This window comes from Ailuropoda melanoleuca, chromosome 8 (assembly GCF_002007445.2).
Source record: "Ailuropoda melanoleuca isolate Jingjing chromosome 8, ASM200744v2, whole genome shotgun sequence".
NCBI lineage: Eukaryota > Metazoa > Chordata > Mammalia > Carnivora > Ursidae > Ailuropoda > Ailuropoda melanoleuca.
Window position 1 is genome coordinate 80,119,477 of NC_048225.1, and position 24,396 is coordinate 80,143,872.

At 40.0% G+C, this 24,396-nt stretch overlaps 1 protein-coding gene across 3 annotated transcripts in view; it reads left to right on the forward strand.

Moving 5' to 3' along the window:
- Nucleotides 1–24,396, forward strand: part of PAPPA2 (pappalysin 2) — a 258,494-nt gene that overhangs the window by 185,813 nt on the left and 48,285 nt on the right. For all 3 annotated transcript variants that reach the window (XM_019801273.2, XM_019801274.2, XM_019801275.2), the window contains 3 exons: nucleotides 18,521–18,689; nucleotides 20,109–20,244; nucleotides 22,183–22,292. In XM_019801273.2, coding sequence (XP_019656832.2) covers nucleotides 18,521–18,689; nucleotides 20,109–20,244; nucleotides 22,183–22,292 — 415 coding nt within the window. The remainder of the gene's footprint in view (nucleotides 1–18,520; nucleotides 18,690–20,108; nucleotides 20,245–22,182; nucleotides 22,293–24,396) is intronic.

Below are 24,396 nucleotides of genomic sequence, written 5' to 3' on the forward strand. Positions count from 1 at the left end.
CGAAGGCCACCTCACAGCTTTTCTCCTCCAGTCCTAACACCTCTTTCAAAACTTCTAGCATATCACCTCACTCCCCAGAGTGAAGAGTCTGCCCACAGGTGGGCAAGCTTACCTATGCCCCAGACATACACTCCCCCTTCCTGCTGTCCAAAATGAAGTTTGCTACCTTTGCTCTGGACCCCATCTCCCTTCTTGGGGATTTCTCTCCACCCATTTACCTTCTTCTTTCCTACATCTGAAGCATCTCTCTTCCTTTTGCTCATTACTTCTCGTTCATTACGCTCAGGTTCCTCCCACGTTACAACTCAAACAAGCAGAGCCTTTTCTTGATCCCATGCCCCTGACCCCAGCTACCACTCTATCTTTCTTTCTCCCTTTCATGACGAAACTTGTTGTAAGAGTTGTTTGTATTCATTCTCTCTAGCTTGCCATCTTTTCTCTCCTTCACACTCTGACATTCATGTTTTTACTTCTGTCTCTTCACTAGAGCTGTCCCTGCCATGGATTTTCTTTTCTTTTCTTTTTTTTTTTAAAGATTTTATTTATTTATTTGACAGAGAGAGAGACATCCAGCGAGAGAGGGAACACAAGCAGGGGGNCATGTTTTTACTTCTGTCTCTTCACTAGAGCTGTCCCTGCCATGGATTTTCTTTTCTTTTCTTTTTTTTTTTAAAGATTTTATTTATTTATTTGACAGAGAGAGAGACATCCAGCGAGAGAGGGAACACAAGCAGGGGGAGTGGGAGAGGAAGAAGCAGGCTCACAGCGGAGGAGCCCGATGTGGGGCTCGATCCCATAACGCCAGGATCACGCCCTGAGCCGAAGGCAGCGGCTTAACGACTGAGCCACCCAGGCGCCCCCCTGCCATGGATTTTGTGCTGCCAAATGCAGTGACTCTTCTTGGTGTTCAGGTTACTTGAGAATATTTGGTTTAGCTTGTGGTCACCATGAGAGATAGGATGGACCCTCCTACCCACAATTTGGTGTGGATGTTGAAACTAATGATACCACACATAGACCAAGAGACTCTGGAAAGGTGTATTACTCACATAATGAGTTCTTCTGGAAAGTGAAGGGGAGGATCCCAGGTTGACCTTCAAAGGGCTGGAGAAACCAGGGAAAGGAGAGGGCCTGGGGGTTTATGGTGCTTAGGGAGTAGGGCTTATGTCAGGGTTTCTGCATGTGAACAGAACCTGTATGGTTTGAACTTTCTGCTGAGGCCATACAGAGGAAGCATAAAGCTTTCTGATAGCCTTGCTCAGATGTAGGAGATGGTGGGGCTTGAAAGCTGTCACCAGACATTGCGAATGGAGTCAGGCTCTTTATAATAGCATAGTTGGCTACACTCTGCTTGAAACTTCTGCCCTAATTCTGTTCTTTTTCCTTCTTCTCCCTGATTTTCCTTCTTCTCTATCTCTTCTTAATTTTATTTTCTAGCTTTTTCCCCTGTGCCCATTTCTTCAATGTCGGTGTTTGCCTGAGCTCACTTTTCTCTCTTGCTGTGTACACATGTCTGGTATGAAGCTCTTTGACCCTGTAGCCTCATCCATCATCTGCATGCTGTTGCTTCCTAAATCCATACCTCCTACTGTAGTCTCTTCCCTTAAGGGCCATAAGGACCATTAGAACAACTGACTATGGATATAGCCGCTTGGATATCCCATCTGCATTTTAAACTCTTACTATAGAACACAGAGCCTATTATAATCTCTTTCAAATCCTAACATCCTCTGCGTTCCGTGTGGTCGGTCAGGCCAAGAAACCTGCACATGACTTGAGACTCTTCAGTGTCCTTCACCCCCAGTCAAACCAGTCATCAACTTCCATCAAGTGTCATCTTACTGACTCTCAGATATGACCATTTCTGCCCATCTCTGCTGCCACTTCTTTATAATAGGCTATGATCCTTTTTTACTTCGGAACTGGTCTTTCTGACTCTAGTCTTTTTCCCTTCAATACATTCACCACTTTGCAGCAAAATTGATCTTCAAAAAACAGAATTCTAATTACAGTTTTTCCATACATAAAATAGAATGGCCAGCCATTTCACTAGGAAAATAAAAAATCTTAAAATAGTTTCAAGGTCTTATACAATCTAGCTGGACTTTGCTTACTTTTATAGGCTCATATCCTACTCTCTTCCCTGGGAGACCACTTCCTTCCAACTGTTCTTTTTCACTCCCTGATTTTCCTTCTCCTTCTCTAGGCTCTCATACCATTGGATTGATTTTACTTCCTTATCTAAGCCATGACTAACATGCCTCTGGGCCAGAGCTCTCCCCAACAGTGACCTTTGCCTTAGCTGACTCTTACTCTCCTGTTTTTAGCATAGGTACAGTTTTATCTAGGAAGACTACCAAATCTCCCCAGTCTGTAAGAACTGCTCTTCCCAGGGTTACATTGCACACAGAACTTCCCTGACAACATCATTTATCTCAATGAGTAGAAATGATCTGGTTGCTTGTCTATATTCTCCAAGAGACCGTGAATATTTGTTTAGCTTCATGTACCCAATGGCCACTACATTTATTGGTAGGTACTCAATAAATGCCTTATGAATGGATGAAAATACATTTATTAGAAAAATCTTGATAGGAATTTGATATTAAAGTTGATGCTAATCAGTGGTGAAGGAGAGGGGGCAGTTTCTTATGAGGGAGTGGAGATCTCTATTTCAAGGGCTTTAGAGTAGAAGAACTCTAAAAATATATGTGTATGTTTTTCTTCCAGCAATTGTCTCAGTAACATGGAAGGAATTGTCTTCTCCAAAGACTGTTTACTTTTATCTATTCAACACACATGTAAGCTTGATTAGCACAACTCTATACAAGTTAATAGTCACACAAAAGGATTAGACCTCTCAACAAGCTCACCAGAACAACAGTTCTCATACCTGGCTGCACATTAGTATCGTTTGGGGAGATTTGAAAAATCTTAATGTTCAGCTCATACCCCAAACCAATTACATCAGAATCTGTGCAAGTGGGACCCAGGCATTAGTGTTTTGCAAAGCTTCCCAGGTCGCTCCAATATGCAGCCAAAACCGAGAAGCACAAGCCTAGGGGAATCTTTGTTTCTGTAAGAACAGTATCAGTCATGGGATTTTGACTCGTCTAAAAATATCCAGAGTAATGTTTTCTTTTTTCAAAATTAGTGTAGCAGCACTTTTGGATGCCAGATTGTTACATGTCTTTTTGAGGCTTATTTATATTTGGAGTTAATCAAAAAAATACAAACAATTGTAACTCCAAAGAAATTGTAGTAGTTTCATGAGTTCTTTCTTATTGACATTTTACAACACATACACAGGCTCCTTTAAGCTGCTTTCTTTTCCTCCCCTGCAATTTACTTCCACTTACACATTATTGTTCATCACCCCTTTGTTGTTTCATTAACTTCACTTCCCAGGAAGCTAAAATAAATGTGTTTGACTTATATTTTATCGAAAAGACCATATTATATTCTCCCTTATCTTTGACTCCCATGGTTACCTTTTTCTCATTAGGTGTTATCTTTATGTGCGAAGGTTAGATTAACCTCATTAGGGCTCATAATTAATTTAACTTACAAATTATTCCAACCTTCTAACTTATTTAGACAGCCTTTCCCTCTGTAAGTCATTCATCAAGATGCCATGTGAAAGGTGCTGCAGTAGTTAGATCTTTTTTAGAGTGATTGTGAACAGCCATACTTTCTGAGAGTCACTCACGGTATCAGCTTTTCCAGAGAACACAGATCTATTTAAGTTCTATAAACACAGATGTAGGTCAAGACTGTAAAAAAATAGGCCTCACATTATGACTATTTAGTGTTTAACACATGTTTGGTTGGTAAACCTCTTTAGTGGGAGTTTGTCTCCTCTGACTTGGACGGAGAGTTTGGGATGGCCATGGACTCTACATGCGGACTTGACCCATCTCTACATACAAAGATTATTTGGTATGGCAGAGAGTTAAAAAGCATAAGGCCTTGACTCTGTTCTGTTGGGTTGATATAATAAGATGATAGTATAATATGGTATATTATAATATAGTAATGCATAGCTTGATATACTATAATACTAATATGTTTCAGTATATTTTTAGGCAGATGAGGAAACTAAAACTCAGAGTATCATTAGTAGCCTTCCCACAATCACTCAGCCGTTTTGTGGTGTTAAACAGTTCTGACTCCAAAGCCCATGCTCTTGGCTAACAAGATTTTCAATATTGAGCAAATTACTACATCTCTCTGGGCCTTTTTTCCCCAGATCTGTAAAGTAAGGGGAAATCTTGAGTGACTTCCAGCTCTAAAAGTCTATATTTATTTTCTACCTCAGTAGAATCAATGAAAGAAGTTAGCACTTTGGCAGAACACCATTGAGAGACGTGATACATAACAATTTATTGCCACCAGAAAAAAAACAACAACAACAGAGAAGCAGTGATATATTACCGCATAGGCACAATCTTAGTGGGCAGTACTTAAGGTAATACTTGGAGAACTTCTGGTCTGAGTGAACAGTCAAGGTCTTATCCTCTTCCTCTCGATAGGTTTTGGTGAATTGTTCTCTCTTCACACCCAAGAGGATTGGATCTAGGTCTTCCTTGAAGACAGAATATGGGTACATTTTTAAGATCTAAAGAATTGAGTTTAAAGATTAAGTACTTCCCTGAAACTTCCCTAAAGAAGAAAATTTAGTCAAAATGTTAGCAAGGCTTTCCTTAGTCCCAAATTTATCTCTTAGCTTGGTGGTAAAGCACACAGGTTCTGGGATTAGTGAAATCTAAGTTTGCATCTTAACTCTGCCACTTATTAGCTCTTAGACCTTGGGCAAGTTACTGATCTATACTGAACATCACTGTTTTTATTTACAAAATGAGTATTAGGAAATAGAAGTACTTATAGCTTTTTATAAGGATTAAATTGGATAAGAGATGTAAATAAGTGAACACAGTTCTTAATCATATGAAGCTTTAGGTCAGCAATAGCTGATATTTTATCATCATCATCATCAGGTTAATAACTCTTGCAAAATGAATGTTGCTTTTGGTGTGTTTAGCAGGTAAACATCTTTAAAAAGGAAAACACTCAGTGGCTATTGTCTCCCATCCATTGTTGGTGCCTATACTCCTGAAAAACAACATAGGGACAGAAAGACTGAAGCTGGCATTCCAAGTAGGAGGTACAGGTCTTTGGTTACCAGGGCCAGTGGGTGAGTGCACTTCCTCTGCCTATAAAACACACACACACACACACACACACACACACACACACACACACAAAAACAGTTCATTAAATCAAATATACATATATATATACAGTTCCCTCCTCCAGTCAGAATCCTCTCTGAATGCTTCATCTCATCCTGCTGTCAACTCAGGGGTTTTTTCAAATACTACAGTGGCTTCAAGTAGACCATGAAAGGGAAAAGGGATGTGGGGGGAAAGAAATGGAAATGAAATAGTCGGCAAGATAGAGCTGGACATATTCAAGAATTGGGGCAAGCATGTAAGGTCAGACTGGTGTGGGAGCAGAACAGAAGGGCGTGCCCTGGAGACGTCACCTAGATTTCTAGACTCTTGATCTTGTAGAACTGTAGCTTGAACCTCTGAGGTTCAACTTACTGGACCATAGGCAGGGAAAGAAAGACTTGGCTAATGAAATGGAAATGTGTAGTTAAGAGAAATGCTAACCCTCCTTAAATATTCTGGATTTGCAATTTCTAAAAAGTCAGTAAAATAATCTACATAATTTTTAAACTCTGTGTCATAACATTGTGCATATACACATATGAACAGCTGTTAAACCTATGTGTATATATAGACAGAGACACATGTGCTATGATTTGCCAATTAAAGGACACACTATAATCTCTATGTACACTTATGCATCTGTGAGAAATAGAAATGTGTTTTCTTTCCATTAAGACATTGTCTGGCTTTATCATTAGTGTTTATAGTAAATACATTCAAAGTTTATTCTTGGAATCCTAAATTCTCTTGCCATTGTAGGATAATGTGAGCTTTAAGCTAATTGATTACAGCCTCTTTTGGCATCAAAGAGACTAAACCTCTTCTCCAAGCCTTGGCCACTCAAATGCACACCTGGGCGCAGGCCAGCTCCCTGCTGCGGGCTTCACAGGGTTCCAGCTATGGCAGGCAGGCCTTTACTCCAAACACAGCATTCACTGAACTCATAAATTTCCCCGTAACCTTCAATCTTAAGCTAGAGAATATCTGATTATAAAACTGTCCTTCCTATTTTAATACTATATTGACTGCTGATATCTCTATTAATCAGGAAGAATAATTTTTAAAATATTACATGAGTAAGCACTGAATTTTATACACACACACACACACACACACACCAATAGGACTTTCTTCAACCCATACTTTCTCTCCCGATGCCCTTTCTTTGCCTTTTTCCCCCTACCCCATTCTCTTTCTCAGGCTCCTGCTAATCCCTTCTTTGGCCTAGTGGGTGAGCATTTTGATTGTGACCTTGACTTTTTTTTTTAAAGATTTTATTTATTTATTTGACAGAGAGAGAGAGAGACAGCCTGCGAGAGAGGGAACACAAGCAGGAGAAGTGGGAGAGGAAGAAGCAGGCTCCCAGCAGAGGAGCCTGATGTGGGGCTCGATCCCAGACTGCCGGTATCATGCCCTGACCCAAAGGCAGACGCTTAACGACTGAGCCACCCAGGCGCCCCTGTGACCTTGACTTTGCTGTCTAGTGATGGAGTCAGGTCAAGCCAAACTGATTTATAAAGTATCCCCTGGAGGATTCTGGGTGGGACAAAAATCTGAAGAACTGAGTAGGGTGGGAAGACCGAATAGAATGTTAACACTGAACACTCATATCACACGCACAGGGAGAGAGAGAGAGCAGAGGGATGGACAGAGGAGTGTGGCTGAGTAGATCTGTTGGTTATCAGAGCTAATAATTTCTGCTGCTCATTGGGAATTGTATGTGCTATTCATTGTACTACGTACTTTATGTTCACTAACTTATGTAATCTTCTAATAACCCTGTAAGGAAGCTATTATCAACCCCATTTTTCAGATAGGAAAACTGAGAAAAGAAAGCTAAGTTATTCTTTTAAAAGCCAGAGATGTATTTAAAGCCGCATCTGGAGTTCAAGCATTAGTCGCCTGATTCCAAATCATCTGCTCTTCACCACTGTATTCCTGATGGGAATCACCCAGTGCAGCCACTGAAAGCCTGCTGAAGGCCACTGGGGCCTCTGATTCTTTCTCTTTAGTCAGGGGAAGTTTCAAGGAGAACCAGCCTTTTCTTTCTAGCCCACATCAAAAGGGTGAGCTATCAGGAGCATTGCAGACATGGGATTCCCCTGTGTGAAGTCCAAAGTCCTTAGGTATATCACAACCTTCCAGAAGTTCTGGCTAACTCCTTAGTGGGTTCAGGTTTTATTGTTGCTGTGACTTCCAAACAAGGAGGCATGTAAAGAGCTTTGCTTTCTGAAAGAGCAACAAGGACATGCAGTGAATAGTTAATTCCAAGGTGAGGGTGTTGATGTGTGTTTATACTGTGAGCACTTTCTGTCAGGCCTGTCTATGAGTCGGACTGACCAGGAACAAAGATATAACAATATATACATGAGGAATTCGTACACTGGAGATCTGGTGAAGATGGACAAAGGATTTCTTGCAATGAAAGAACCTGCCCTCTGAAATCGAATTCATACAATTTGTGGCCCTTTTCTGCCAGGATTTTGTCCTACCTGCTTTCGCCCCCAGCTCTCCTCTTGCCCTGCCTCTTCCTCCCCGTAAGATAGAGCAAGATAAAGGTAAATATACTTCAAAAAGTAGGGTGGGCACATATATACTTTTCCCATTTACACTTTTGGCCAAGATTTCAAACAGATTCCACCTTTCACACCTCTGGGTTCTTGCATGCATCGCTCTTCTGGTGGGTATGCACGTCTCCTCCTTCCTTGCCTAATGAACTCATCTCTAAGTGTTTCTTTCCTGATATCCTTCACGTCCCCAGGAAGTGCTGGGGGCTCTCTTTGGGCTCTCATAGGTCAGTATTCTGGTTCTCTTGTGGTATTAATATTTGTTTCCAAAACCATATGACCTAATAGAATGCATGGGCATGTAGTAGATTCTCAGTGAATATTTGTTGACTGGATGGATGAATGGACAAGTAACTCAATGATGAAACATGGGTAAGGCAAGAGATTCCTATTTAATACTTTTTTTTTTTTGGAACCAGTTCACTCCTGCATTTCAGTGTAACCACCAGGTCCTCAAATATACATGGAAGGGAATGAATATTAGAATTCTGTGGTAATGTTAATTGCTCTTGTATATGTTTGGGTTTAAATTGCATGCATTGCAGAAACTTCACTGAACACTGAACACTCATTTTAAAACACCAATGTTTTAAAATCTGGGGGTAACCTGAGCAGATTTGGTAAGAAGATAAACTCTGTTAGCTTTATGAAGAATTACGTGAGAGGCCAAGAGACTTATGCAAAAGAGATTAAGTGGGAGCTACTGAACTCAAAATGAGAGAGGCTGAGGGTGGGACAACTAAGGCAGGGGCACTGAAAGGGTGGAGAAGGGGCCCCAGACTTGAGTGAGTTAGGTATTCAGACCTGGGGCAAGGTATCATGGCTTTAGCACCAGAAAGCCCAAAGAGAAGCGAGAGGTAGGGCTTTGATGTAGAGCTATCTATGTACTTGTAGGACTCAGTACACCGCTTATTCTGACAGAGAGGCTCTATTTTACATGAAGAAGAGCTTTGTAAGGGGCAGTTTTTTTGAGTCAGGGAAGAGTGAAAAACCAAAGCCAATGTGTCTAGTGGGGTGGTCCTGCCGATACTATTTCTTGGCCAGTGGAGTGGACTGGGGCTAAACATCGAGGGCCTGCTCTACAGAGGGTGGACTCACTGATGGGCTGTGGACTGACCATGACCAAAGTCTGTCGGCTCTTCAGTTAGGACATTGGCTTGAGAAACCAGGTCTGTAGTTTAAGAGAAAAACTGGTATGGAGTTTGGAAGTGCTGATGGTTCGCTCTGGGCGGCAGGGGGGCGCGGGGGGAGGTAGAGGACTGTGCCTTTTAACATAGTCTAGGGTGGTGCTTCTCAAACTTGAGTGTGCGTAGGAATCACTTGGGGATCTTCTTAAAATCCAGATTCTGATTTAGTCAGTCTTGGATAGAGCCCGAGATTATGCATCGTCGATAAACTCCCGGGAGATTCTAGTGGTGCTGTTCTGGGAACCACATGGTAAGTGGTAAGGATCTAAACTATTCTGAGTAAAGAGGCTTCAAATTTCAATTCAAAAGCTGAGCATGTGCCACACAACAACTTAGCCGATCGATGCTTCAGTTTCCTAATCTGTGTTATGGAAATAAAGCGATTACTCCTTGCTTTTACACCTCCTTTTTAGGGATGTTCTGTGGCAGGATTTTGTGACATTCAGTATAAATGTAGTAGGTAAGAGGAGGTACTTTATCTGCAGCTCCGTTTCTAGAATAATGGTCCTTCTATATTGTGATATAGTCATTGGCATCAGATGGATCATGGCACTGACCTTTTTCTTCCATTAACCAGTTAGATAACCCCAGGCAAGTTATCTTACTTTTCTAAACCTTACCTACCTCATCTATAAAGTCAACATTTCTACATTCATTGAACTAATGTTTATTGGTGCCTATTATGTACTAGACATTGTGCTGGAGACTAAAGTTATAGTAAGTAAGGTCTTACTCACCAAGCTTACATTCCAGTCAGGAAGACAGGAAATAAATTACGAAAACAAAGCAAAACAAAAAACCCAAATAATTAGAGTATTCCTTGAAAGAGGTGCTTTAAAAACCAAAAATAATAAAGGTGTAAAATAAGATTGCTCTGTGGTGGCAAAAAAATTTTCTTAGATAGAAAGAAGAGCCAGTCAGAAGAGCAAAAAGAAAATCACAAGCAGAGAGGATAGCACCGAAGTCATTTGGCAGGAAAGAACTTGGTTGTGCTTGGGATTCTAAGTCCAATGTGGACAAAGTTCATTAAAGAAGGTGAATGGGGCATAGGATGAGGTCAGAGAAAGTGGGACCAGATTATGCAGGACCTTGTGAGTAAGAAATGAGAAAGTTTGGATTTTTTTCCATGCAAGAAGAGGCAATTTTAATGTTTAATGCAAGAAATGCAAGAAAATGACATGATGCAATGTATTTATTTATTTTATAAAATACCTCTCTGACTGGTGTTTGCCAGCTGGATAGGAAGGGATCCAGAGAAGTGGGGTGTCCAGTTAGGAGGTGAGAGGTGGGAACTTGGGCTAGCACTCATGACAGTGGAAATGCAAGAGGTATGGGGACAGATTCTGGAGCTATTTGGGAGGAAAAACTGAGAGGACCTGCTGATGGATTGAATAAGATTAGATGGGGGGGGGTTGGGGAAAAGGTAAGATTGAGAGAAAGACTAGAATCAAGGATGTCTTTTAGCTTTCAAATTTGAGCAACAGGGTAGAGGATGGTATGGGGGTAGTTGAGGAAGAGCATGTGCAAAGATAAGGTAATCAAGAACTCACATAACAATAGTCCTTCTCACGCATGGGGCCTTAAGGGTAAAATGATATAGATATATATTCTTCTGCACAATCCCTAGCACTTAAGTGGTCATATTTTATTATTTCCCTGTTATAGTTGTTATTCATGAGGGGCTACCCATTGGAGACACCAGATGCCCTTGATCGGTAAAGACATGATAATTCTCTTGGACTCAACAATCATATTTTTATTTTCTCCAGTGAAAAATAAATATTACTTTTGAAAACCCTGCAGTGGTGATAGAAGAATGGGATAGGGTAGACTCATGTGTGCCTCAAGCAACATCAATCAAACTTTCAGCCAAGTTTTGATTACAAGATCTTTATTTCTGGCAATGGTGTAAGAAGCAGAAAGAGCACAGCTGGATTTTCAGCACTAGGTGGATACCACAAGTTCTGGAAATTGGAAAAAAGCATCTTCTAACTTGGAAATTGTGGTGATTTGTCTGGAGTAGTTAGAAGGAAAATAAATACAGACCTTCCCCTAGCCCCAACTCCTCATGATACCATTTACAGAGTCAGTTGTCTGGCTGTAACTGTTCCTGTTTGGTCTTTGCTAAGCATATAGCCTTTGTAACCAGGGTTGTTAGGTACATGATTTTGCTCTCTGATTTCTACACCTAAGGTCAATTTTTGCTATAGGAAAGTAGAATAGATTTTAGTGGTTTGCCAACCTGGCTACATATAAAAACTGCTGGCCAATTAAAAAATACAGAGTGTATTTAGTCCCAGGATACTTGATTTAGTAAGCCCAGGATACTTGATTTAGTAAGCCTGTCAATCTAGGTTTTTTAAATGTCTTCTACGTAATTGGTCTACAAATGTCATTTGGAAACCATTGGTCTGAGGATTGGGGTGTTATATTATGATTTGAAAACTCTGTATTCTGTTCTTTCTTTTGCCAATGAATTGCTTGCAGTGTGGCATTGGGCAAGTCACTTCATGGTTCCTAATGTGACAGTTCAGCCTCTTTTACTCCGCTGGAATGAAGAAAATATAGACAGCTAATAGTCAGTGAGTAGAATGTTTCATGTGAAGGACATTTGGACTGGACTAGCAAAGAAGTTTGAAATCCCCGTCCTGTTGAGGGTCTGCCTATGTGTATCGATCTAGTATCCAATGCCATCATTCTTTGAAATGCAAACCTACTCACTTCATGATTTCAAAGTGCTTCTTGACTCTTGATTCTTAACACATGAAAGAGTTGAACCACGGTAAATAAACCCATTTTTTTCATTAATGATTTTAAAAGTTTCAGAGGACACTCCTCAACACTAAACTTAGAAGAGGGAGCTGTGGCACCTGTGGAGATCAAAGTCTTGGCATTGCTATAGGCTTTAGTCCCATTGAAGGGCCCTTTGTGGAAACCAAATTTCCTGGAGCTAAAAGGAATCCAGGACACTGAATTCTTGCCACAATCACAGTCTCTTATGGCCAGAACCAGCCCATGGCACTCAAGTGCTAGGCTCCATAACATGGGATCTCAAGGTTTGTGCCATAAACAGGGATTGACAGGCATCAACATGGAGCCAGTGAGACAGGGCTTGCTACTGGGCCTTGAGAAACTGACCAGTCAGATGCATTGTGAGAAGTCTGAGGGTGGAACCTGAAGTGGGTCATCTGATAGAGTGCCATGCAGAAGCTGTGAGAGGTGTATGGAGAGATGGTCATAGGAGGCCATCCCCATATAAGGGAGAAGAAACTGGGAAGGAGAATCCATGAAATTGAGGGGGCATAGGGCTCCCTATAAAAGGAAAATGCCATTTCCTAGGGAATTAGGTCTCTCTCCCCACCTCCTCTCATTCCTGCCTATAGTGTCTCCTGTGGAGTTCAGATGTACCAGTGGGAGCTGCGCTGCTTTCCTTTCTACCTTCCAGAATTCTCCCTCTCTATATTTTACTGATATTGCTGGTGGTTTGCATCACAGGGCCTGTCATGTTGTTCAGCTACCACCTACAATGGCCAACTCACTCTTCCCCATGCAAGTTTGATCTATCTACCTTCACCACTGAGATTATTAAACTGGCAAGGAAATATATGAAATCGGCATTCTTGAATGGCTCTTCTTGCTGGGCAAGAAAAGGGAGGACTGTTTCCATGTTGAAGAGTTCCAGCCAATTCAGAGAAAAATACCACATGAAGTCAAAATATTATCGTCTTGGCTAGGCAAGGGTTTTCCTTTATAACCATGCTGACATGCATGGTTTTACAGCCTTGCCTCTCCCCTAGTGTCAGTGGTATTGCCTGCTCTTTCCAGCTGGAGGATGTAATTCAGCAGAGGTAGGGGAAGGATTTCCTCTGTGGGAGGTGGTAGAAAGAAGAGAGTCCCTGGGAGGATATAAACTCTGTCGTGTGAAAGAAGAGTAGAATATCCAATTTACAAGAGGGACAAAAAGGTGTTCAGTTATAATCAAAAGAACTACAAGCCTTTCATTGAAAATAGATTTGGGAAGACATTTTTAAGTGGCATCTTCCTTTAGGGAAAGAAGCTGTATACTAAATAGTATGTAGTGTGTGATTTCATTTATATAAATTTCAAGAGCAGGCAAACATAATCTATGCTGATGAAAGTCAGAATATTGTGGATTATAGTGATGTGGGAAGGTTAACTGTAAGGAACACCAGGGGAATTCTGGGGTACTGCTCTATCTCTTGATCTGAATGATTACCCAGGTGTATTCACACGTAAAAATTCTTTGAGCTGTATACTAAGATTTGTGTAATATTCTATATGTAATTTATTACTCAATACAGAAATTTAAAATGAATCTTCTTTTCTTTCTTTCTTTCTTTTTTCTTTCTTTCTTTCTTTCTTTCTTCTTTCTTTCTTCTTTCTTCTTGCCACACTTATAAATGTTGTATCAAGATAAAGGACATCTGGGATATTGAATAGGCTAGAGATGCTATTAATATTCAAAGTGGGCTGTAGAGCATAAAAGGAACAGTTAAACTGGACACAGTGGAAGGACCATAGGCTTTGGCAGCTACTCACCTGGGTCCAGGTCCTAATATACCTTTTACTGTGCATTTTCAAGCTAGCTTTACATCTCTCTCATGCTCAGTTTCCTTCTGTATGTGGATAATAATATGTTTACCTTAACTGCCATTCGGAGGATTCAATGAAATAATGTATATAGGTATTTTGCCAAACAGCTGAAATATAACTCAAAAATAGTGTTTATTATTAACAGATAGTAGATATATGTTCACATAAACCATGATACTTAAGAATTTAAGTCATAAAATCATATTTCTACCCTAAAATATTTCTGGGAATAAAATTATGAGTCTCAATAACTGTTTAACATTATACTAAACAGTGAAACGCTGAAAGGTTTTCCTCTAAGATTAGGAACATGACAAAGATGCCCACTCTTGACACTTTTATTCAACATAGTGTTGGAAGTCCTAACCACAGCAATTAGGCAAGAAAAAGAAATAGAAGACATCCAAATTGGAAAGAAAGTAACACTGTTACAATCTGCAGATGATATGATACTCTACAGATAAAACCCTAAAGATTCCACAAAAAATTGTTAGAACTAATAAATGAATTCAGTAAAGTTGTATTTATTAGTTCAATAAAGAACTGATAAATGAATTCAGTAAAATTGTTTCTGTATACTAATAACAAACTACTACAGAAATTAAGAATACAACCCCATGTACAATTGCATCAAAAGGAATAAAATGCCTAGGAATAAATTTAACCAAGGAGGTAAAACACCTGTATACTGAAAACTCGAAGACATTGATGAAAGGAATTGAAGAAGACAAAAATAAATGGAAAGATATTTCATACTCCTGCTTTGGAAGAATTAATATTGTTAAAATATCCATTCTACCCAAAGCAATCTACAGATTCACTGCAATCCCTATTAAAATTCTCATGGTCTTTTTCACAAAACTAGAACAAACAGTTCTAAAATTTATATGGGGCCAAAAGACTCTGAATAGCCAAAGTAAACTTGAGAAAGAAGAGCAGAGCTGGAGGTATCACACTCCCTGATTTCAAACCATACTACAAAGCTATAGTAATCAAAACAATATGGTACTGTTATAAAAACAGACATAGTGATTAATGAAACAGAATAGAGATCCCAGCAATAAACCCACACATACATGGTCAATTAATTTACAGCAAAGGAACCAAGAATATTTAATGGAGAAAGGACAGTCTCTTCAATAAATGGTGTTGGGAAAAACTGGTCAGCCACATGTAAAATAATGAAACTAGACCATTGTATTACACCCTACTTAAAAATTGACCCCCCAGTGGATCAAAGATCTGAATGTAAGACCTGAAACCATAAAACTCTTAGAAGAAAACATAGGAGGTAAACTCTTCAGCATTGGTCTTTGCATTGAATTTTTGGGTTTGATTCCAAAATCAAAGGCAACAAAACCAAAAATAAACAAGTGGGACTACATCAAACTAAAAAGCTTCACAGCAAAGGAAACCATCAACAAAATGAAAAAAGAACCTACTGAATGGGAGAAAATGTTTGCAAATCATATAACCAGTAAGGGGTTAAATCCAAAATATATAAAGAACTTAAACAACTCAATAGCAAAAAAACAAAACAAAACAAACAAACGAAACCCCAAAAAACAAAAACAAATGACACCATTAAAAAATGGGCAGAGGATCTAAATAGACATTTTTCCAAAGAAGACATACAGATGGCCAACAGATGCATGAAAAGATACTCAAAACCACTAAATATCAGGTAAATGCAAATCCAAACCACAGGGAGATATCCTTTCAAACCTGTTAGAATGGCTATTATCAAAAAGACAAGAAATAACAAGTATTGAAGAGGATGTGGAGAAAAGGGAACCCTTTATATTGTGAATGTAAATTAGTACAACCACCATGGAAAACAGTATGGAGAATCCTCAAAAAATCAAGAACAGAACTACAATATGATCCAGTTATTCCATTTCTAGGTATTTATCCAAAAAAATAAAAATAAAATCACTAATTTGAAAGGATATTATATGCACCCGTATTCATTGCACCATTATTTATAATAGCCAAGATATGGAAACAACCAAGTGCCTATCAATGGATGAATGGATAAAGAAAATGTAATGTATATACACAGTGGAATACTACTCAGCCATTAAAAAAGAAGGAAATCTTGCCATTTGTGACAACATGGATAGATCTTAAGGATACTAAGCTAAGTGAAATAAGTGAGACAGGGAAAGACAAATGTCATATATTTTACTTATATGTGGAACTAAAATACCCAAAAGAAATGAACAAATAAAGCAAAACTCATGGATACAGAGAATAGATAGATGGTTATCAGAGGGGAAGGGAGTTGGGGATAGGTGAAATGAGTGAAGGAGGTCAATTGCGTGCTGAAAAATGGTAACTAGATTTATTGTGGTGATTACTTTGTAGTGTATATAAATATCAAATTATCATGTTGCATATCTGAAACTGTTATATAACAATTTTGCTTCAAAAAAACCTAACAAACACTCCTTCACTTATTTCTAAGTGGAGACTGTTCGAATTATGTTAAACTATTAAAATTTATTTAAATTATTTGATTTTTAAAAATATTAATTTATTTGAGAAAGAGAGTGCGCACAAGCACGGGGAGCAAGAGAGGGAGAAGCAGACTCCTCGCTGGGCAGGGAGCCCCACTCGGAGCTGGGTCCCAGGACTCTGAAATCATGACCTGAGCCAAAAGCAGATGCTTAACCGACTGAGCCACCGAGGCACCCCTATTTAAATTATTTGAAATCAAATGCATTCTGTGCTATAGGATCTAGGGCAAATTATTTCCATTCCTGAGTATGTTTCTTTATGAACTAGGAATAATAATACTGTTTCATCAGACTAATCTGATCATTCAGTTTGTTACCATGTGTAATGTGCTCTGCAATATGCCTAACACTGTGAATTTTGGTTAAATTATTCAACTTGAAAGATACTTCACTAATGCCTAATGTAAGCCAGATATTATTTAGGAATTATTATGAGGAATTAAAAACAAGAATAAGACACAATCCTTGCCTTCAGGAAGTTTCCACCTTAGTGGAAAAGAGAGATATGTGCACATTTATAAAACAATGTGATAAATATTTTATTAGTGTAATGTTAGAATACTGGAGAAGTACAGAGGAAGCATTGTATAATAATGCAACAGTCATTAAAAGTTGTGGGCATATTTAAATTTTAGAAAAGCATCATGGCCCTAGAAAATAATAATTTAAGGCCACCATATGGTTGAGTCCATGGCCAAGGAATTCTTTCTGTTTTAGAATCACAAGCTTGTAACCAGGATTGCTCTGGATCAGAAGTGGATGCATTAAAACAGCAACATGGAAAGCACCTTCAAATTTGTAGTGAGTCAGAAGGGGGACGGAGTGGAATTCACAGTATCAAGACCTATTTCTGTTGACTTCTGTCTACCTCGAAGCAGTTTCTCTGGTTGGAGGCCATGATCATGCACGAGAAGGAAGAGCAGTTCTTTCAGGACAGTGTTGAGTCATGCCTACTTTGAGAATCTGACAAAAGCTATGAATGCTTTCCAAAGAAAAGATGGACTTGTTAACAAACAAAATGACCATAGTAATCTCTAGTGAGGTTCTTTTTTTTTTTTAATGATTTTTTATTATATTATGTTAGTCACCATACAGTACATCCCCGGTTTCCGATGTAAAGTTCGATGATTCATTAGTTGCGTATAACACCCAGTGCTCCATGCAATACGTGCCCTCCTTACTACCCATCACCGGTCTAGTGAGGTTCTTGTCCTTCTAAAGTTTAGGCTAAGAGTCTCTGTTTTAAAAAAACATCTATATGCTGCATCTTCTCCTCTCTCTGGAGAACTAAGAAGTATTGGCAGCTTCATCAATTATATTACCATATGAACACTGATGATCCCCCACATCACTTCTGGGTAGTCCCCTGACTGTGTGATAACTTTTTCTTCCCTTCATCCCACCTGGCATTTCCCAGGGCACTTAGGTGTGAGGCTTCTCCAAGATGAAAGGCTTAAATAAAACCCAACTGTAAACAATCTAGGCCCTGCATTGATATTTGTCAAGCTCTCTTGAGAGTTATATATCAAATATTACAGGCATACCTTGTTTTATTGTGCTTTGAAGATACTGCAGTTTTTTACAAATCGTAGGTCTGTGGCAACCCTGCACTGAGCAAGTCTATCAGTACCATTTTTCCAACAGCATTTACTCACCTCTTTGTGTCTTGTTTTGGTAATTCTCCCAGTGTCTCAGACTTATTATTACTATATTTGTTATGGTGATCTGTGATCAGTGATCTTTGATGTTATTATTGTAATCATTTTGGGGCATCATGATCTGTACCCATATGATAGCAAATTTAATCGATAAATGTTGTGTGTATTCTGACTGCTTCACTGACTGGCTTTTCCCCCATCTCTCTCCCTCTCCTAGGGCTTCTGTATTCCCTGAGAAACAATAAAACTGGAATTAGGCCAATTAATAATGCTACAACGTTCTTTAAGTGTTTGAATAAAAGGAAGAGTCGTGTGTTTCTCACTTTAAATCGAAATCTAGACATGATTAAGCTTTCATTGTTTTTTTAGACATAATGCTATTGCACACTTAATAGACTACAATACAGTATAAACATGATTTTTATAAGCACTGGAGACCCAAAAATTCATTTGACTCACTCTATTGTGATATCTCCCATTGTGGTGGTCTGGAACTGAAGCTGCAAAATCTCCAAGGTATGCCTATACCATGCAGTAGCTGTTGCTATCACTGCTAAGTGTACACTACTATTTTTACTTCCATGATCAGAAGTTAGACTGGTGAGGTTGGACCTTTAGCTAACAAGAACCAACTGCTCCTGCCTATTTGCTAATCCTTATCCCATATTGCTGAGAATCCAGTCTTCTCCCATGACCTCCTTGAGGGAGTCTAATGGGCGATTTTGTTTCATGTCTCATCAGCAATTTCCTGAAGATACAGTGCCTGGAGGGTGGAATCTGGGAGCAAGGCAGCTGCGTCCCAGTGGTGTGTGAGCCCCCTTCTCCTGTCTTTGAAGGCATGTATGAATGTACCAATGGCTTTGAGCTCAACAGCCAGTGTATGCTCAACTGTAACCAGGAAAGTGGAAGGGTAAGATGACTTGAAATTGGTTTTGGATCAGGCTGTGCTCTAATCTTGATGACCAATTCAATAATGTTGACTAGAAATGATCTAAGTGAATCCCAGCAGGCAGGTTCTTACTAAGTTGGGATTCTAACCAGCAGGGTTGATATTATTTGATAGAAAATTCAGAAGATAACCACATTTTTGGAATTGTTTCTCCTGCGTTTAGAACTTCCTCTTGGATAAAAGGAAAAGCCTGATGGGTTGGGTATCTGGGTAAATTCCAAAAAATGCTGGGCTTTTGATTTGTCAATGTAATTTCCTCCCATGTATGGCCACTGACCTAACCTGGCTCTGAAAGCTGGTATCATATTTTTCAGTAGAACAGAGTCCTGAACAGAAACACAAATTTCTCAGCAAAGGCAAAGCTGAAAACACTATTTGACTACCATTCTCCCTAGGATTTTGGCACAAGACGTCTCAAGTGAAAACCACAGTCTTATCGTGGTTATGTGATTAAAATCAATTTTAGTTTTGACTCCTTTCAAGTACCACACACACACATGAGACAGGAAGTTAAGCAGACTTCCTAGGCAGAGATCAATGACCTTGACTGCTCTCCTGGCACATGTCTGTCTCAGTGTCCAGCACTCCAAGGTAAGCACTGCCGGACAGATGTGAAAAGAATATGTCATGAAATGAGACTCCTGAGAAATCAAACACATCCGTTTGCACTGATTGTTTAAGGCCTCAAGGAGTTGGCCCCGGATGAAGGGAGAGTTATCTACAGTTCTAAAATATTGCTTTCTTGGGTTTTGTGAGTTAGTGCTATTTTCTCTGTGATCTGCATATAGTATACTTTGTGATTATTGGGGGCGTGGAGCCAAGAGTCACACAAACCAGCACACATATGGAGAAAGGGAATAAAACTTTGGTGAGATCAAAAGCAACTATGATGTGTCCATTCAGGCAGAAAGGCAAAAATACCTTCAGAAAAATTATGAATTGGTTTCACTGGATCACACTCCTCCTGAAAAAAAAATCTGACATTTGCTACAAGCAGCATTTATGTGATAGTATGGATGAATCCATGCAAAACAACACCATCTGTGGAAAAAATTCCAAAAATATCTCCGAATATGTGGGCTACAGTTAACAGCTCACTGAATCCTTATATCCAAAGGAAAACACATTGTTAATAAATTTCATTAATGACAAAATTGTTCATGGTTTCTTCACATCCAAACAGCAAAAAATTGTCTTGACTTTTCTTATGTTTTAGTTTTATTTTTTGGTCAGTAACTACATGGTTTATTATTTCAATAGTATCTTTTAGTCCAGGTTCTAAAAGTTGGAGAGCACTACCATTTCATCAGACCACTTTTTTCCCTACTCTAAATGAAGTTAACAAAACAAGAATGGAAATGTTCACTTTTGATATTCTAGCGTCCCATCCTCTGCACTAAGGAGGGATTATGGACTGAGGAGTTCAAATTGTGTGAGAACCTGCAAGGGGAGTGCCCACCACCCCCCTCGGAGCTGAATTTTGTGGAGTACAAGTGTGAACAGGGATACGGGATTGGTAAGTTTGGGAAGAGATGCTGAATTCTGCTCCCAAGTAATCCTTTTATTAGGCCTGGCTGGAGTTTGAGTCAGATCCATTGTTTTCCCTGAGGAGTAGATGGAAATACAAGCAGACTTTTAGCTGGTTCAGTAAAAATAAAATTTATGGCAAACTCCTTTTTACCCTTCCACATGCGTGTAACATTGGTGTGGCTGCTGAGCTATTTGCAGAGTGTCTGGTCATGTTCCCTACTCGCTGCAGGCAGAAAGTGGATTTATTTGTGGCAGGAGTTGAGTTATAGTCCAAGAGGAAAGGTGGGAATGCATAGTCATACACCATGCATATGCTGGGCCCCTTCTCCATTCTTTCTGCAGTTGTTACTGGAACAGAGAGTTCCTGAAAGGGATGATTGTATTGCTCTTCAGCCATTTTTTCTTTGCAGAGGTCCAGGCTCGAGAACCTATAGGCAACTTCTTAATCAAGTAATTGCAACTAAGGGTCTCTGTGGTCAGAGCTGATTTATAGTGATGTTGATTCAGTTTTGCCCTGGCTGGGCCTAAGCATCATAGAAAAGGATGCTATCTGTGGAAAATCTTGTAAGATTAACCCTGAGTTCTGAACTGCATAAGCAAGGAGTAATTTTTTAAAGAAATATATATATTTATTTATTTATTTTAGAGAGAAAGGGAGAGAGGGCACGCACAAGCAGAGGGAGGGGCAGAGGGAGAGGAAGAGGCAGAGAGTATCAAGCAGACTCTACACCGAGTGAGGAGCCCAACATGGGGCTTGATCTCATGACCCCGAGATCATGACCCGAGCCAAAACAAAGAGTTGGATCTTAACCAGCTGACACCCAGGTGCCCCAACAAGGAGTAATTTTATGTCATTCTAACTGTATAATGCCAGTGGGCATAATTTGAATGAATGAGAAAGCTCATTAGTTTCAGAGATGGTTCTCTACCGTCTTTATGTTGCTCTTTGCCCCAGGATTTCTCATGGACAAGCATGGAGTTGTGGGGTGCTCAAATTGGACCTCTTGAATGGTGTTTCATGAGCAAAGTCTCATCTCCCCACTTTCTGATTTCTGCATTAAAATGTCATGCACTCACTTATATAGAGCTCTTGAGAGTCATGTTGCATTTTGAGTTATTTCGCAAGTTTGCAAAAAAATATAGACACAGAGACAGTGAGAGCTAAAAAGAAGCTTGGAGATGAACAAATCTATAGATGAGGAACCAGAGAACCCTGGGAGTGTGTCATCTTTGAATAGAGTTTTAGAAGACGCTTGGGCCCCACATACAGGGCACCAGAGCAAGATTTTCCTTCAGGAGGCTAACACATGACCAAAGTCTCTGCTTCTAATTTCCTGTTGCTTCCTCTTATAATCACATAGGTTTCCTGGCTGCCAGCATAATGATCTTCAGTGCAGCAACAGACATTATAAATGCGCCTTCATAATTTCTGGGCCATTTTTTTCCCCAGCTAGTAAATTTCTTAGGTAGTAGCTGCTATAATTATAACCCTTCCAGAGATCATATAAACAGGAATAATATTAAATGTACTTTAAAGGCATTAGCCAGTGAGCTTAGTCTTTGGCTGGCCAGAGTCCTAGAGTGGGGTGTTGGGGGTCTGCAGAATCAGGAGTTAAACTTTTAATGGCTGGGTCATGCAGGGATTCAAAGATTCCAGAGAAGGAGCTATACTGGACCAGGAAGAGGAGTGGGCATTTTGTCACGGGGAGCTAACTTGGGGCAGTGGCTCTTTAGCCATTAGAGTAGAAGTTGCCTTACAGGTCCATAGTAGATGAATACCAGCGCTGCCTGTAACCATGATAATGTGGTGACCCATAACGTAGAAAGTAATTGCTCTTAAAAAGATCAAAGCTATTGATTCCAGGATGAAAAAGACAGAGATCTAAGAAGTTCAAGTCTCTGCTATAAATTTCTGTTCCTTCAGGTGCAGTGTGTTCCCCATCGTGTGTAATTCCCCCTAGTGATCCCGTAATTCTGCCTGAGAACATCACTGCTGACACTCTGGAGCACTGGATGGAACCTGTCAAAGTCCAGGTGAGGAAAGGGACATTTTTTTATGTGCCAAGGATGTAAGACTACTGGGAAATTCTCAACTGACAGCATATTCCCTGGAGAATTTCCAAGGCTTTCAGAGCATCCTTAAAGCAAACAACCACATGGATCATTCCTAGAGAGAAGAATTAAAAATCAGGAAGAGAAAAGAGGAAACTTGAGAAAAAAGATGGCCCCTATCCAAAGGACAGTTTAAAAGATAATCTAGAAGGAGGACTTGGAGACATAAAGAATGGTAATTCAGGAAGGAAATGGAAAGAGAAGATTACTACTAACGAAAAATAGGACAAGAAAACTTAGGAGAAGCCAAAGAAATGAAAACAGTTGCAAGAAGGATGGAGAGGGAAAGATGGTTTGGAAACGATGAAGATGAAACTGAAAACAGGGAAAGAAAAACCAAAGGGAGTAAGAGAGAGCTGCCTTTCCTGTCTCTATCCCCAGCCCTTCTGAACCCTGAGATCTTCTCCTCAGGCCCCCTGGAATCCAGTCAGTTGTGGGCAGGACCCACTACATTGACAGCCTCTTCTCTGGACTCTCCTTTTGTTTGCATTCCCACCTGAAACCCTGAGGAGTCCCCTCTCCGCTTTCTCTCTCCCCTGGGCCTGGGAGAGGGGCACCTGCCCTCCTGTCTCTTCAGTGCCACTTCCAAACCATTTTCCCAGTCCCCTCTCTGGAATCCCCCATGTTTGAATCTAATGCCAGCAGAGCAAACTTTATCTTCTGTCATCTTCTGACCCTAAGGTCACTCCCACCCCTTATTTCTTAAACACTTTAGCTCCTGGGTCATGGTAGCATTAGCTGATACTGCTGCAGGACTCATTCATTTCAATTTCTACACATGACACTTCTAAAACCTGGGTTCTCAGTTCCATGGCCTCCTTTCCTCCACTGATTGTGTTTACATTTCTGACTTCATCCCTTATATGCTTTCCTTCGCTTACTCTGTTCTTGCCACTGTGGCTTCTTGGCTGATTCTTAGACATGCCAGGCACACTCCCAACACAGTACCTTTGCTCTGTGGTTCCCTCTGCCTAGAATGCTCTTCTCCCAGGTTTCCTCATGTCTTGCTCCTTGGCTTTCTTTAGAATTTTACTCAGATTTCCGGGGCCCTCTCTGACTGTTTATCTAAAATATTAACTCCCCTAAAACTTTCTGTCCCCCTTTCCCTTTTTTATTTTTTCTCCTTAGGACTTACCATTACCATGCATATTATATATTTTACTTATTTGTCTTATTTAGTATTCCTTTCTGCTGCTGGAATTAAAAGCCCACGTAAGGAATATTGTCTGTTCCATTCACTACTATATCCCCTGATCCTAGAACAGTGCTTACTAGGCAGAAAGTGCTCAATAAATATTTGAGAGGTAAATAATGAAAACAAGGAAGAGAAGGCTATACAAGATATGGATGAAGAAGATCTTGTGCTAAGTTAGTTATTTCTCCTTAGAGTGGGAAGGGTGGGGGTAACACAGAGCCTGGGAGCTTGGTTGCTTTATTACACTAACAAAGAAAATACTTGGAAGGCTGTTCTTACAGAGTCACCAAGAGATGGAGTCTGGAGATGTCGCACATTTCATTTGGAAACCATCCTCTGATTGCTTCTTTTTCCTCACAGGCTAATTGTGCTGTATTATCAGCAGGGATTTCTGTCAAAGCAGGAGGATCAGAAAAAACTACTCCAAGTACAATTCAGGAGTGGGGAATGGAGAGTAGCATACTTGTATTAAGTCAGTCAGTTATCATTGAACAAACATTTGTTGGGACTTACTATGTGCCCTGGAACTGGGCTAAGTGCTGGGAATATGGAGATGAGAAAATGATAGTCCTTCTATTTATGAGACTTATAATCTGGCCACGAAAACAGACATTTATAATAATGCAACACAGGAAGTGGTTTGGTTATGGTAGAAGTGCTGTGGGAACACCCAGGAGGAAGCATCTAATTCTTCTGCTCAGGAGCTTCAAGAAGGATCAAAGGACCAGGAGGCTTTTCCTGTGGGTCATAAACTATGATCATGAGGAATGTTCTAGAGGGGTAGGAATGGTAAGAAGTTCTCTGAGGCTGAAACCACAGTATGTATGGTGG